At 45.3% G+C, this 12,886-nt stretch overlaps 1 protein-coding gene across 1 annotated transcript in view; it reads right to left on the bottom strand.

Annotated features, from left to right (window-relative positions):
• Positions 1–2,624, bottom strand: part of TNMD (tenomodulin) — an 81,162-nt gene extending 78,538 nt beyond the window's left edge. Inside the window, exons 1-2 of the mRNA XM_066581433.1 lie at positions 2,503–2,624; positions 2,187–2,324 (exon numbers count right to left, since the gene is read on the bottom strand). Of these exons, the coding sequence (XP_066437530.1) occupies positions 2,187–2,324; positions 2,503–2,544 (180 nt within the window). The 5' untranslated portion in view covers positions 2,545–2,624. The remainder of the gene's footprint in view (positions 1–2,186; positions 2,325–2,502) is intronic.
• Between the last annotated feature and the right edge of the window lie 10,262 nt (positions 2,625–12,886).

The following is a 12,886-nucleotide window of genomic DNA, read 5'->3' as shown; positions in this document are numbered from 1 at the left end:
GAGTGAGCACGCGGCGCCATAAAACTTTATGGAGTCGTTTTTACTGGAACATTCGTTTTAGGCTTAAATTTCTCTTCAGTTTATTAGACATTTGGAGAATTTTTAAATATTTAATTGCTGAAATATTTCAGGAGGAGAATGCAAGATGAGAAAACACGCTCATTCATCTGTGTGTTGTATGCACACTCTGGGGGTGCAGCAGTTGTACCCCTGCATGCTGGTATCTGAGAAGGGGCAAATGGTGGTGAACCGGCCACATAAGAAGACAAGAGGACAACGAGTAGCATGCAGTAACTAAACTCATACCACACAAATGTTACTGTATGACTGATATGTGTCCGGCTGACCAGTGGTGCAGATGCCCATCAGTTGTATTTAGCACCATGCACGGAACTATTGTGATTACCGATTATGGAATCCGTTGGATCATTAATTATTATCTCCGTGCTGCCACCATACAGCTCTTTGGTATCCAGGGAACCTGTAGAGCGGCACACGGACTCCCTGTGGCTCCTCACTACAGAGCTGCTGGCACCCCATGTGCAGCCATATGGCGCCTCAGTAATGTCATCTGTTCCAACATGCCACTTTTTTCTTACATGGTCTAACAGAAAAAAACATCCATCATTGCTAAGCCTCATAAACTTCTATGAGCACCATACTACATAAATATAACCCGAAGTACATTTATCATGTTGGTGATTTTACCAACTACAGATGTAGCAAACATAACATGTTCTGGTAATTACAATGTACTACAATGCAGTAAATCCAGGTATCACGATGCGCCAGTCATGCTAATGATTGCTTCAACTGTAGTGTACAGGATTATTAATTTTTAAGAGGTTTTCCAGAACTCCTTTTTTGGCCATAGAATGGTGTTGTTACATTTGTTCTAGGCGCAAGTATGGGGCCCCTCATGGATAACACCAACACATCAGGCCAAGATGTAATAAGGACTAATCCTGACATACATTGTACCAGTAAACATGAGAAAACAAGATAAGGCACATAGCGGTAACAGAAATATAGGAATAGGAAGGTTATCCCTAACTAACTTTGCTGTGGCGGACCTGCCTAGAAGCAATAAGGACGGCCCCATATCAGGGACCTAGGGGGTCAAGTCTGTCCCTAAATGGGGGAAAGGGGAAGAACAATGTATATAACATAGTCTTAATAGCTACAGGTAAAGAAGTTTGCTGCTTCACCAAACACACCTCAGCAAGACAATAACCACCACCCATGTAGAGGTGGACCTGAATAAATGCACTTCCATTATGGCTGATTGACTGGCCAGGGAAAACACCCCTCTGTCAGTTAGTCAGTCCTTACACCACAGGAGATGATGTAGTAGGGTTGATGTAGCACAGTGGCCGGGTTGATACAGCTGAGTCTCATTTACTTGAGTAGGACTAAGGGTGCCTACCCACTACGGTTCTTTTTCACTCCGAAATTTGCAGCATTTTTTTTCTCCAGGTGTCTATGGGACTTGTTAATGTTAAAATCGCGATTTTGCGTTTAATTGCGATGTTGCCGCACTGCGATTTTAACCTTAACAAGTCCCATAGACACCTGGAGAAAAAAACGCTGCGAATTTCACAGTGAAAACGTAAGGCCGGCTGTCCACAGGCGATGCGGTATCCCGCAGGGAAGGTCTGACACAGAAGCCGCTGCCCAGGAGCAGGAGCCGCACACGAATCTCTGCCGGTCAGCCCTATCTAATAGATAGGCTGACCGCGGAGAATCGGGGCAATTCGCAGCATGCTCGCAATGATTCTCCACTTGTGGACAGGTACCGGCGCTTTCCATAGCAATGCTATGGGAATCATCGGCCAGCGTGAATAAACTAAGGATGGGTAGGCATCCTTTGCCTGCAGTACTAACCCAGCCACTGCTCACTGTGCGGAGCTATCTGCTACCTGCAGCAAAACGGCTTACTGACCACTGGGAATTCCAGATGATGGACTCCCACTGATCTGCTATTGATGACCTATCCTGAGGGTAAGTCATCAATACCTAGAAGTAGGACAACCCCTTTAAAATGTTTCATTTGAATAGTAATGTTAAGCCAACAATACAAAGGTAATAAAAATCATAAAATAATAATAATCATCATAAATAAACATTTTCTGTTCCCCTAAAAAAAAGCATATTCCTATTTTGAGTCACCACAAATCATCTCCTACCTTTTCTGGCACCTGTTTCCACAAATCCTTCACCAAAAACAGCAGCATAAGAAGTGATAGAACCATGAGTAAGCACACAGATATCGCCAGAACTGCATATTTCTTGAAATTCCTCTTCTTCGGTTTTAATATTTCTCCCTAAAAAAAAAAAATTTAAAAATACAAAAACTACTTTTTATCCAGATGTGCATAAAATAATATTACACAAAGGAAGTTATTGTATCAAATCAGGAAATCATTCTGAAATATAAAAATAAACAAACAATAAATTGTAAATAAGGTGACAACAAGATAGCTAAACCTCGGATAAACGTACACTTTGCAGCCCGCTCTCCTCCAGATTATCCTCCTTCTTCATATTTCCTATTAAGACAGTGCACGAGGCAGGGATAAATGGGAACGCAGTAGCTGCTATTGTGAAATTCCGACTGAGCTGGCTGGTCCCGTACCAGGAGGGGAATTGTATTTCAGTGACTTAATGATCTGCCATTCCAGACTTTTTCCCCCTTTTTTTAACTAGGGGTGTAATTTTCTTCAGGGCAGGAAACGTCACGATTTTATAGCACAAGTGTATGCTGAGGGGTGGATAAACACCGAGCACACTATAGAGATGTGCGGACAGTTTCAAAATAACACACAAAGTTCCATTTTTGAATTTATGGATACATTTGTATTTTTTATGTACTGTGTCTTGCACAGTTGTAACAAAATTTATCCCAACGCTGGTAACTGGCTGCAACAAGTTATTTTTACACAACAAAAGCCATTGGAAAGCTATTTAATGGGCAAGTAAACGTTCTATGCCACAATTTATTTAACATTTTAAGTGTCAAGTTAAAGTTTGCTCCATCTGTAAGCAGCACAAATCCTTTATGCTGGTTGCTTCTTATCCTTTGCTATTGTACTACGACCATCTTCAGAAGGATTACGAAAGAGGTGAAGAGTGGTCCATCGAAAGTGGAGAGGGAGATAAACAACATATCCTTTCCCAACACCCAGCACCATAATGTTAGGTCAATTTAGACTGTTCCTTTTGGACCCCATCCCTTCTATGTGCAACAATTGGAGTTAAAGGGGTCAATCACTTTTTGGTAAAAATTTTCAAGCCCCCATACACAAGTGTGTTTCATTACAGGAGACTCTATAGATCCTCTGCGTTTAGAACAGTGTTTATCTCAAGGCCCCTACTGCTCAGGAAAACAATGAATGAGTAGAGATGAGCGAGCATACTCGTCCGAGCTTGATGCTCGTTCGAGTATTAGGGTGCTCGAGATGCTCGTTACTCGAGACGAGCACCACGCGGTACTCGTCTCGATTAAACGAGCACTGACCATTGAATTCAATGGAGCCGGCAATGCAGCCAGCTCCATTGAAAGCAATGGGCTGCCAGCGAGCGCGGGATGAATTGTCGGGAAGGGCTTAAATATATAAGCCCTTCCCTGCAATTCATCCAGAAATGTGTAAAAAAAAAAAAATTATATATATACTCACCTTGTCCCGGCAGAACGATGTTAGCCCATTGAATTCAATGGAGCTGGGAATACAGCCGGCTCCATTAAAAGCAATGGGCTGCCGGCGATCGCGGGATGAATTGTCGGGAAGGGGTTAAATATATAAGCCCTTCCCTGCAATTCATCCAGAAATGTGTAAAAAAAAAAAATATATATATATATATATATACTCACCTGGTCCCGGCAGACGGAGTTCAGCGCGGCCAGCGGCAGTCCTCCTGAACTGCTCTGAACAGCTGTGAGTAGTATTCAGCAGCCGGGGATTTAAAATCCCCGCCTGCTGAATGAGCTGCCTCTAATTGGTCACAGCCTGACCAATCAGAGGCAGATTCCACTCACACACCCATTCATGAATTTATGAATGGGTGTGTGACTGCTGCCTCTGATTGGCTCAGCGGGACCAATCAGATGAGAGGCAGCAGTCACACACCCATTCATAAATTCATGAATGGGTGCGTGAGTGGAATCTGCCTCTGATTGGTCAGGCTGTGACCAATTAGAGGCAGCTCATTCAGCAGGCGGGGATTTTAAATCCCCGGCTGCTGAATACTACTCACAGCTGTTCAGAGCAGTTCAGGAGGACTGCCGCTGGCCGCGCTGAACTCTGTCTGCCGGGACCAGGTGAGTATATATATATTTTTTATTTTTACACATTTCTGGATGAATTGCAGGGAACGGCTTATATATTTAACCCCTTCCCGACAATTTATCCCGCGATCGCCGGCAGCCCATTGCTTTCAATGGAGCCAGCTGTATTGCCGGCTCCATTGAATTCAATGGGCTAACATCGTTCTTCTCTGCCACAGCTGTTACAGCTGTGGAAGAGGAGAACGATCTTTATGCTGACAGTGGGGGGGGGGGGGGGTCTCACTCTTGCCACTATTGTGGCTTAATAGTGGGACCTGGGAACTTGAGATGCAGCCCAACATGTAGCCCCTCGCCTGCCCTATCTGTTTCTGTGTCGTTCCCATCACTTTCTTGAATTTCCCAGGTTTTCACAAATGAAAACCTTAGCGAGCATCGGCGATATACAAAAATGCTCGAGTCGCCCATTGACTTCAATGGGGTTCGTTACTCGAAACGAACTCTCGAGCATCACTGAAAGTTCGACTCGAGTAACGAGCACCCAAGCATTTTGGTGCTCGCTCATCTCTATGAATGAGGCATTCTACTGTCCTTATGAATGAAACAGGCGTAGATTATGTCATTTAGACCGCCTACATACAAACTGGTCAGATTCCGCATGCGGAGCTGGCAACGAAATGCGACCCTGTAGTTTTGCCTTTCCTTCTGTACTGCGGATGGTCCACATAGCTCGCGGGCGGGCATGGGCAGTACAGATTTTTTTTTCTAACTTCTGCTTATGTCCATTGCGGAAAGGCCGCAGGTTGGATGGCTTTCATTGACTTTGGCTTTCATTAATAGCGGGTCACAGTTGTTGAGTTGGGAATGGATGATGGTGACAACGAGTGTCTTTAGCGCGTCCATGGTGAGAAACAGACAGTTTTTAGCGATATTTCTGAGGTGCAGCTGACATGTTAGGGCCAGTGATTGGATGTGGGGGTAAAGGGAATGTCCGAATCCAGTGTAGCCCCAAGGCAGCGCGCATGCTGTCTGGGGATTATGGTGGTGCCCAGTACTGATATAGAGATGTTGGGGGGATGTCGGCTGGTGGAGGGCGGAAAGACAAGGAGGTTAGTTTTTGAGAGGTAAAGTTTGAGAAAAAGGAACATACTATTAAGGCAGATTTACACTGGATGAATGTCAGGCAAATGATGCCCGACACTCGTCCCTGTGTGTCCACGCTCCTGTGCTGTTGCATGAGAGCTAGTATGGCTGGCTCGCTCACAGAGCGGCCAGCAGGGGAGCAGGACGGCTGGAGGAGATTTCACTCCTCACTTCCCCCTGCCCCTCTCCATTCACTTACACAGCGGTTGTTCAGTACTGACAGCATGGGAGCAATATTTCTGCGGGGACGAGTGTTGGGCATCGTTTGCCTGACATTCGTCCAGTGTAAATAGGCCTTTAGAGACAGCAGACAGTCAGTGATATTTTGGAGGAAAGGTGCAGAGATGTTGCAGGAAGAGGTGTGTAACTGGGTGTTTCCAGCATAGAGGTTGTATTGGAGGCCGGATTTGCGGATGGTTTGTCTGATTGGGGCTGAGTAGATAAAGAAGAGTATGTACTTTGTGATGAGTTGTTGATCAATATGACATTTTGGTCGCTTTCTATTCAGTTTTTTAATAGGTGAGATAGACAGAATTAGCTATTTTCGCCATGTTTTTTGTATTTTTTGGATTGTTTTTTTTCTCTGGATCATTACAAACATGGGAATACCAGATGTGTGGATTTTTTTACATGGTAAAAGAGGAAAGTAGGGGTTTTGATGTTTTTATTTTTACTTTTTTTACACTTTTATTTTTGCCCACTAGGGGACTTAAATATCACCATCTTTTATCATCCTTATAAAACACTGCTATACTTCAGTATAACAGTGTATTTTAAAGCTTATGAAGCTCAGCTACAGGGTTTCCTGTGTCAGGGGGAGCAGGTATTTAGATAATCTTTGCTCAAACAGAGGGGACCGGAGAAATCTCCAATCCCCCCTCTTTAACCATTTACATATTGTGGCATGTACAAAGGTAACAAAGGAAGGGAGCTCCCTCTGTCAGGGAGACCCCTCTGTCTGTATGGGCAGTTGTTAAGTGGTTAAAATGACTAAATCCTCATTATAAAAGCACGAGGGAAACTCAAGAATTCCAGAAAAGTAAATTATAATCTGCACTTCACGTAAACCTTCTGTATTTTTTGCTGGCTGTGTTCTGCTTGAACGGAGGCGATAATGTAGGCACAAAGGTGAGACAGCGAACTTTCAGCAATCTGTTGCATCTGGCAGGACGCGTCTTCTGTTGCATTTTGCACGCCAAAACGTAAAATGATTTCAAGTGTTTGCCGAATTTAATTAAACGTTTACACAAGGCCGCGCCGCTGGGGAGCCCAATAGCCCGGCGCATCTCCGAGCAGAATAGTGTATCTTCTAAATGTCACAATAATATAACTTCCATCGTCCATACGCTGCGCGGCCAGGTCAAAAGTCACATGACCAGGTCATGCATGTGTTTCTGTAGTAAGGATATGACTAGTGTTTATTATCCTCTATAGAACCCAAAATACCAAGAACATTCACAGAGAATTCTGCTTGGGCTGCCACAAGTTCAGGTAGCAGAATAGTGAGTGCAGCTCCGGAGTATAATACGGGATGTATCTCAGCATCAGTACAGAATAAATAATGTGTGTACACAGTGACTCCACCAGCAGAACAGTGAGTGCAGCTCTGCAGTATAATACAGGATATAACTGAGGAGCAGTACAGGATAAGTAATGTATGTATACAGTAACTCCACCAGCAGAATAGTGAGTGCAGCTCTGGAGTATAATACAGGATGTAACTCAGGATCAGTACAGGATAAGTAATGTATGTACACAGTGACTCCACCAGCAGAATAGTGAGTGCAGCTCTGCAGTATAATACGGGATGTAACTCAGGATCAGTACAAGATAAGTAATGTATGTACACAGTGACTCCACCAGCAGAATAGTGAGCGCAGCTCTGGAGAATAATACAAGATGTAACTCAGGATCAGTACAGGATAAGTAATGTATGTACACTGTGACTCCACCAGCAGAATAGTGAGTGCAGCTCTATAGTATAATACAGGATATAACTCAGGATCAGTACAGGATAATAATGTATGTACACAGTGACTCCACCAGCAGAATAGTGAGTGCAGCTCTGAAGTACAATACAGGATGTAACTCAGGGTCAGTGAGTTCCGCTGGCTGCTGAGAGAGGAGACTGCCTTGCGGACTGCTGCCGCCGAACTGCCCCCTGTGTCGTTGGATTTTATATATATATATGTTCTTGTGTGCCGCTGAACATGTATGTATGTAGAAGTGCATCCTATAACGAACTAGGAAGATGTTAATGGAAGCGCAGAAGTGAAATGAGCCTGATGTAGTAGACTGCAGTATTCTGTACGCCAAACAAAGTGGAAATAAGCGGAAACCTTGTAAAACGGACACCAGAGAGGCATCTAATCGACAATAGGAGGGAATGGTTTCTTTTGTTTCCATTAAGGAATTCCGTTACTGCGCTGTTCTCAGCGGCTCTCACGAAACCTGAAGTCACCGAGCGTGTGTAATAATGTAGCTATGTGAATGCTCCCCTAGAGTACTGAAGGGCCACTTCAGACTAACCTATTTGCGTAAGTTTTTGATTTCCATGGGTTTATTTTCAGTTCTTTTTTGAGAGCGCAAAAAAAAAAAGAGCGTGTTTTATTTTCCTGCGTATTTACGCACAAACAGGCCTGCAACAGGATGCGAGAAGTACCGCACGATCCCACCATTTAAGGGTGGTCTCACACCGGCGTGTTTCATTCTCACTTTCGCTTTTGAGCTCACAAATAAAACAAAAGTGGCATGCTCTGTTTTAGTGCGTCCTTCACACTCGTGCTATGGCGTGCTTTTCTGTGCTTGTGCCAGCGTGATGCCACCCTAAATCAGAGCAAGGTAGTGAATACTACGTGTGGGGAAGACTGGACGGTACTTATCTTTTTGTGATTTTTTTCAAACTCCTGCTTTCTGGCGCGTAGTTTGAAAAACCGCCAAAGAGGAAGATATTACCCCCGTTCAGACGCAACTAAGCTCTGTACCGGCAAGCGCAATTGCGCCTATTCTCATCTGAATCCGCCCTGACGGTGTAAAGTCTGCTTCAAGCCCCATAGGGATAACATTGTGACGCAGAAATGTCCGCGCATACTAATTCGGTCCTGGGTGAAAGGTGCCTTATTTTCCTGCTGCTCTTGGTCGCTCATCACTTTCTTTCAGGATGAAAGGCCTAGAAAAAAATTGCACAAAACAGAAAAAATTTGCTCCATTAGAACAGAATTAAAGTCTTTCTAGCCGCCATCTTCTTTGTATCCTGCATTCATTCCATGGCGTCTGGAGGTCCCGCTAGTCGAGAATTAAGCGGTCGGCTTCTAAAGCAAATCCTGATTATTAAAAACATGTCTATGAGGACGTTATTGGTCCATATAAATATTCTCCCTCCATATGGTGAAAGAAAAATGTCTTCTTGAATGTAACCCCGAGGTTAAGTTGTACTTTTTAATGGCCGCACTCCGGGTGACAAGTAATGTGTTGTAGAACTTTTAGTAGATTTTTCAGGGGAAGATGAAAAAAAAAAACATCCAGAAATTCCGCCATTGTTTTTGGGTTTTGTTTTTACAGCGTTCACTATTCTATAAACAGGACACAATAACTTTCTTATCTGATCAGCACAAATGCGTGCACGGGTGACTTCCAGTAGAGGGGTTAGCGGATTGCCGACAACCACACATCACTGCACACCCGTGAGTATACTCACAGCTCACAGTCGCACAGGCCATCACAGTGGGAATGGGACAGTTAGATCCCTATCCTGATGATGCTTAAAGACCTTCAGGAAGGCAGCCAATAGGGAGCTAAGTGTGTGAGAGGGGTGTATTCCTGTCAAACCCCTAGCTTCCTAGTGGCATCAAGGTACACTAATACCATTGGTGCCTTGCAATCATACTGTGACGTGCCAACGGGTGACAGAAGGAGCCCCTCCCTCTATCAACTGCTGACATGCTGCAGTTGCTATTGATAGTGGCATGTAAGGGGTTAAAGTGCCAGGATCTGAGTGGTTTTCTGCATCTGGCTGTTAAAGCTGGAGCTGGACTGTCAGTAGTCAACTAAGCGACCACCATAAAAGATGAATTTGCTAATTAACAGCCCATTAGTGAGGTCAGAAAAAAAGGCGTATTAGCCGTCACTAAAAGGTTAAACCAGCTCTCTTTACTTTTCTAAAAAGTGGGCGTGGCTTATTTGGAGATTTAAGTATAATTTAGCAGAAACTGGCTCATGGCTGGTGTAGATTTGTGTCTAGGTGTATAAACAGCACAATGTATGAATAGGCGTGCTGTGAAAAAAAATCAATAATGACCCCCGAAGGGTGGATTCCCATGTGGCGTAACTTTTGGCTGCAAACAAATACACCCCAAAATTTGGAGTTAAATTTGCTGCAGAATTACTTCGTATTACACTGCAGAGAGCGACGTGTGCAGCAATCCTGCTAAATCCATGGCTAATTAGCATTCAAATCCAAGCAGACATGATCCTCAGCAGAAGACCCCGCTCTGTGGAGTTCATATGGGCTTTGAGGGTGCACAGAATTTTTAGAGGGGCGCACAAATACGTTTGTATATGTTTTGGAATGTGTGCACCCTTTTTGGGGTTGGGGTACTCCTACTTTTCAGGAGGAAACACTCTTTTCAGGGAGGTGCTCATATTATTAGTGGAGGGCACAAAACTTTCAGGGAAGGAGGTGCACATAGTATTTGGGGGCGCATACCTATCAGTGGCATACATAGTTTTTGGAGTGAAGCAGATACTTCCACACACATACTTTTCAGGGGGAGATACTTTTTAGAGAATGAATCACACAGTATGGCTTTTATATATATGCGTTCTCCGGTGGTCTGATATGATGGCGGAGATTTAGGGGCGTCAAGTGAAAGGTCGTGTTCCCAAATCCCGGGCCACCCTCTGACTTCTGCCTCTCCACCCATTGACACATTTCCAATGCATATAAATCCTGCAGCGCCTCTTGTTGAGCTCAAGTGTCTTGTGAACCTGGAGGACCGCTCGGCTCTAATATGAATTCCAGACATCGCTGCCTCTTCCTGCAGCAGATTTGTAGAAGTTGATCTTTTTCAGGTAGTTCTTAATACACAACATCTGGATGTATGAAAGCTTCTCAGGAATCGAGGTCAGCGAAGAGATGAGTATTCACTGCTACTATAAGGACGCCTCCAGGAGGCTCTGCAGCTGCATCACTTGCTGATGAGAAGCACAGACTTTGTGGTGCTAATTCCTCCTCAGGTCATTCCACTGCGTTCTTTTAATGTGTGATTTTATAATTCAATGGACTGTAGAGTTCATACTAAAGCACCGTTGATCCTGGGTTTCCTGATTCATGAATGAAATGCCAGAACGACAGTGAAAACTGACACATTCGCACAAAGAGCTATGAAAGAAAGTAGGAAGCAGTGGGATGGTACTCTGATTAAAAAAGCAGACTGATATGACATAGGGTCCATTTGGGGTGGGGGTTGTGGGATAACTACAAGATGTGTGATGTATTAACAGCAACCTTAGAAGATGATTTTATGTCTAATCATCCAGAAAATCTAAAAATCTGCAACATCTCATCAGACACCTCATGAAGTCACTAGTCTTACATCATAGGTGCAAGTTTTACTTTGGGCTACAACAGTGTGCTCTAACTTACTACAACCTTCCCCTTACCTACCAATTCATCAATGGGGGTCATTTAGTAAGGACGCCCACTGGCTTAGTACTATTTGGGTATCTCTCCATAACGTGAAAGGGCTTTCGATCTTTTGTAAATTATATGACAAAAGGCACCAAAGGTAGAAACTAGAGATGAGCGAACGTACTCGTCCGAGCTTGATACTCGTTCGAGTATTAGCGTGTTCGGGATGCTCGTTACTCGTGACGAGCACCACGCGATGTTCGGGTTACTTTCACTTTCATCTCTGAGACATTAGCGCGCTTTTCTGGCCAATAGAAAGACAGGGAAGGCATTACAACTTCCCCCTGCGACGTTCAAGCCCTATACCACCCCCCTGCAGTGAGTGGCTGGCGAGATCAGGTGTCACCCGAGTATATAAATCGGCCCCTCCCGCGGCTCGCCACAGATTTGTTCTGACATAGAGGAGGGAAAGTGCTGTCTTGGTGGAGCTGCTATAGGGAGAGTGTTAGGAGTATTTTAGGCTTCAAGAACCCCAATGGTCCTTCTTAGGGCCACATCTAACCGTGTGCAGTACTGTGGAGGCTGCTTTTTGCAGTGTTGCACTTTTTTTTTTTTTTGGTATATCGGCCGTGCAGAGCATTGCGCCCTGCAGTAATACTCCAGGGCCAGAAGTGGTGGTTAGGCAGGGACAGAAGACATATTGATTGAATATAGGCAGTGGGTCTTTGCAAAAACATTTGGGGAAAAAAATCTATTTAGGCTGCCTGTGACTGTCCTCAGTGTTCTGGGTCTCTGCTGGGTGTAGTAGTCCTCCAAATTCATACGCAGCCAGCTAAGTGTTACAGCAGGCATGCGCAAAATTATTTCCTGGCTCTGTCTGGGCTGTTAAATCACCGCTGTATTGCAGTCCACAGTGCAACACTCTGCAGTTCTTTGAAATACTCCAGGGCCAGAAGTGGTGGTTAGGCAGGGACAGAAGACATATTGATTGAATATAGGCAGTGGGCCTTTGCAAAAACATTTGGGGAAAAAAATCTATTTGGGCTGCCTGTGACTGTCCTCAGTGTTCTGGGTCTCTGCTGGGTGTAGTAGTCCTACAAATTATTTCCTGGCGTTCCGTAAGCGAAGTCAGCCTCCAACCACAGGCCAATAAGCGGCACATTTAATTACAGCGTTCTGTTTCTGCACTACTGGTCATACAGCATGCTGAGGGGTAGGGGTAGGCCTAGAGGACGTGGACGCGGGCGAGGACGTGGAGGCCCAAGTCAGGGTGTGGGCACAGGTCGAGCCAGTGCGGTGGCCAGGGGTAGAGGCAGGGCCAGACCGAATAATCCACCAACTGTTTCCCAAAGCGCCCCCTCGCGCCATGCCAACCAGCAGAGGTCAAGGTGCTCAACGGTGTGGCCGTTTTTCACAGAGACGCCTGACGACCGACGAACAGTGGTGTGCAACCTTTGTCGCGCCAAGATCAGCTGGGGAGCCACCACCACCAGCATGCGCAGGCATATGATGGCCAAGCCCCCCACAAGGTGGGACGAAGGCCGTTCACCGCCTCCGGTTTGCACCACTGCCTCTCCCCCTGTGCCCCAACCTGCCACTGAGATCCAACCCCCCTCTAAGGACACAGGCACTACCGTCTCCTGGCCTGCACCCACACCCTCACCTCCGCCGTCCTCGGCCCCATCCAGCAATGTCTCTCAGCGCAGCGTCCAGACGTCGCTAGCGCCACTGTTTGAGCGTGAGCGCAAGTACGCCGCCACGCACCTGCACGCTCAAGCGTTAAACGTGCACATTGCCAAATTTATCAGCCTGGAGATGCTGCCGTATAGGCT

The sequence above is a fragment of the Eleutherodactylus coqui genome, chromosome 10 (assembly GCF_035609145.1).
Source record: "Eleutherodactylus coqui strain aEleCoq1 chromosome 10, aEleCoq1.hap1, whole genome shotgun sequence".
NCBI lineage: Eukaryota > Metazoa > Chordata > Amphibia > Anura > Eleutherodactylidae > Eleutherodactylus > Eleutherodactylus coqui.
This window is presented reverse-complemented; position numbering and strand designations above follow the sequence as displayed.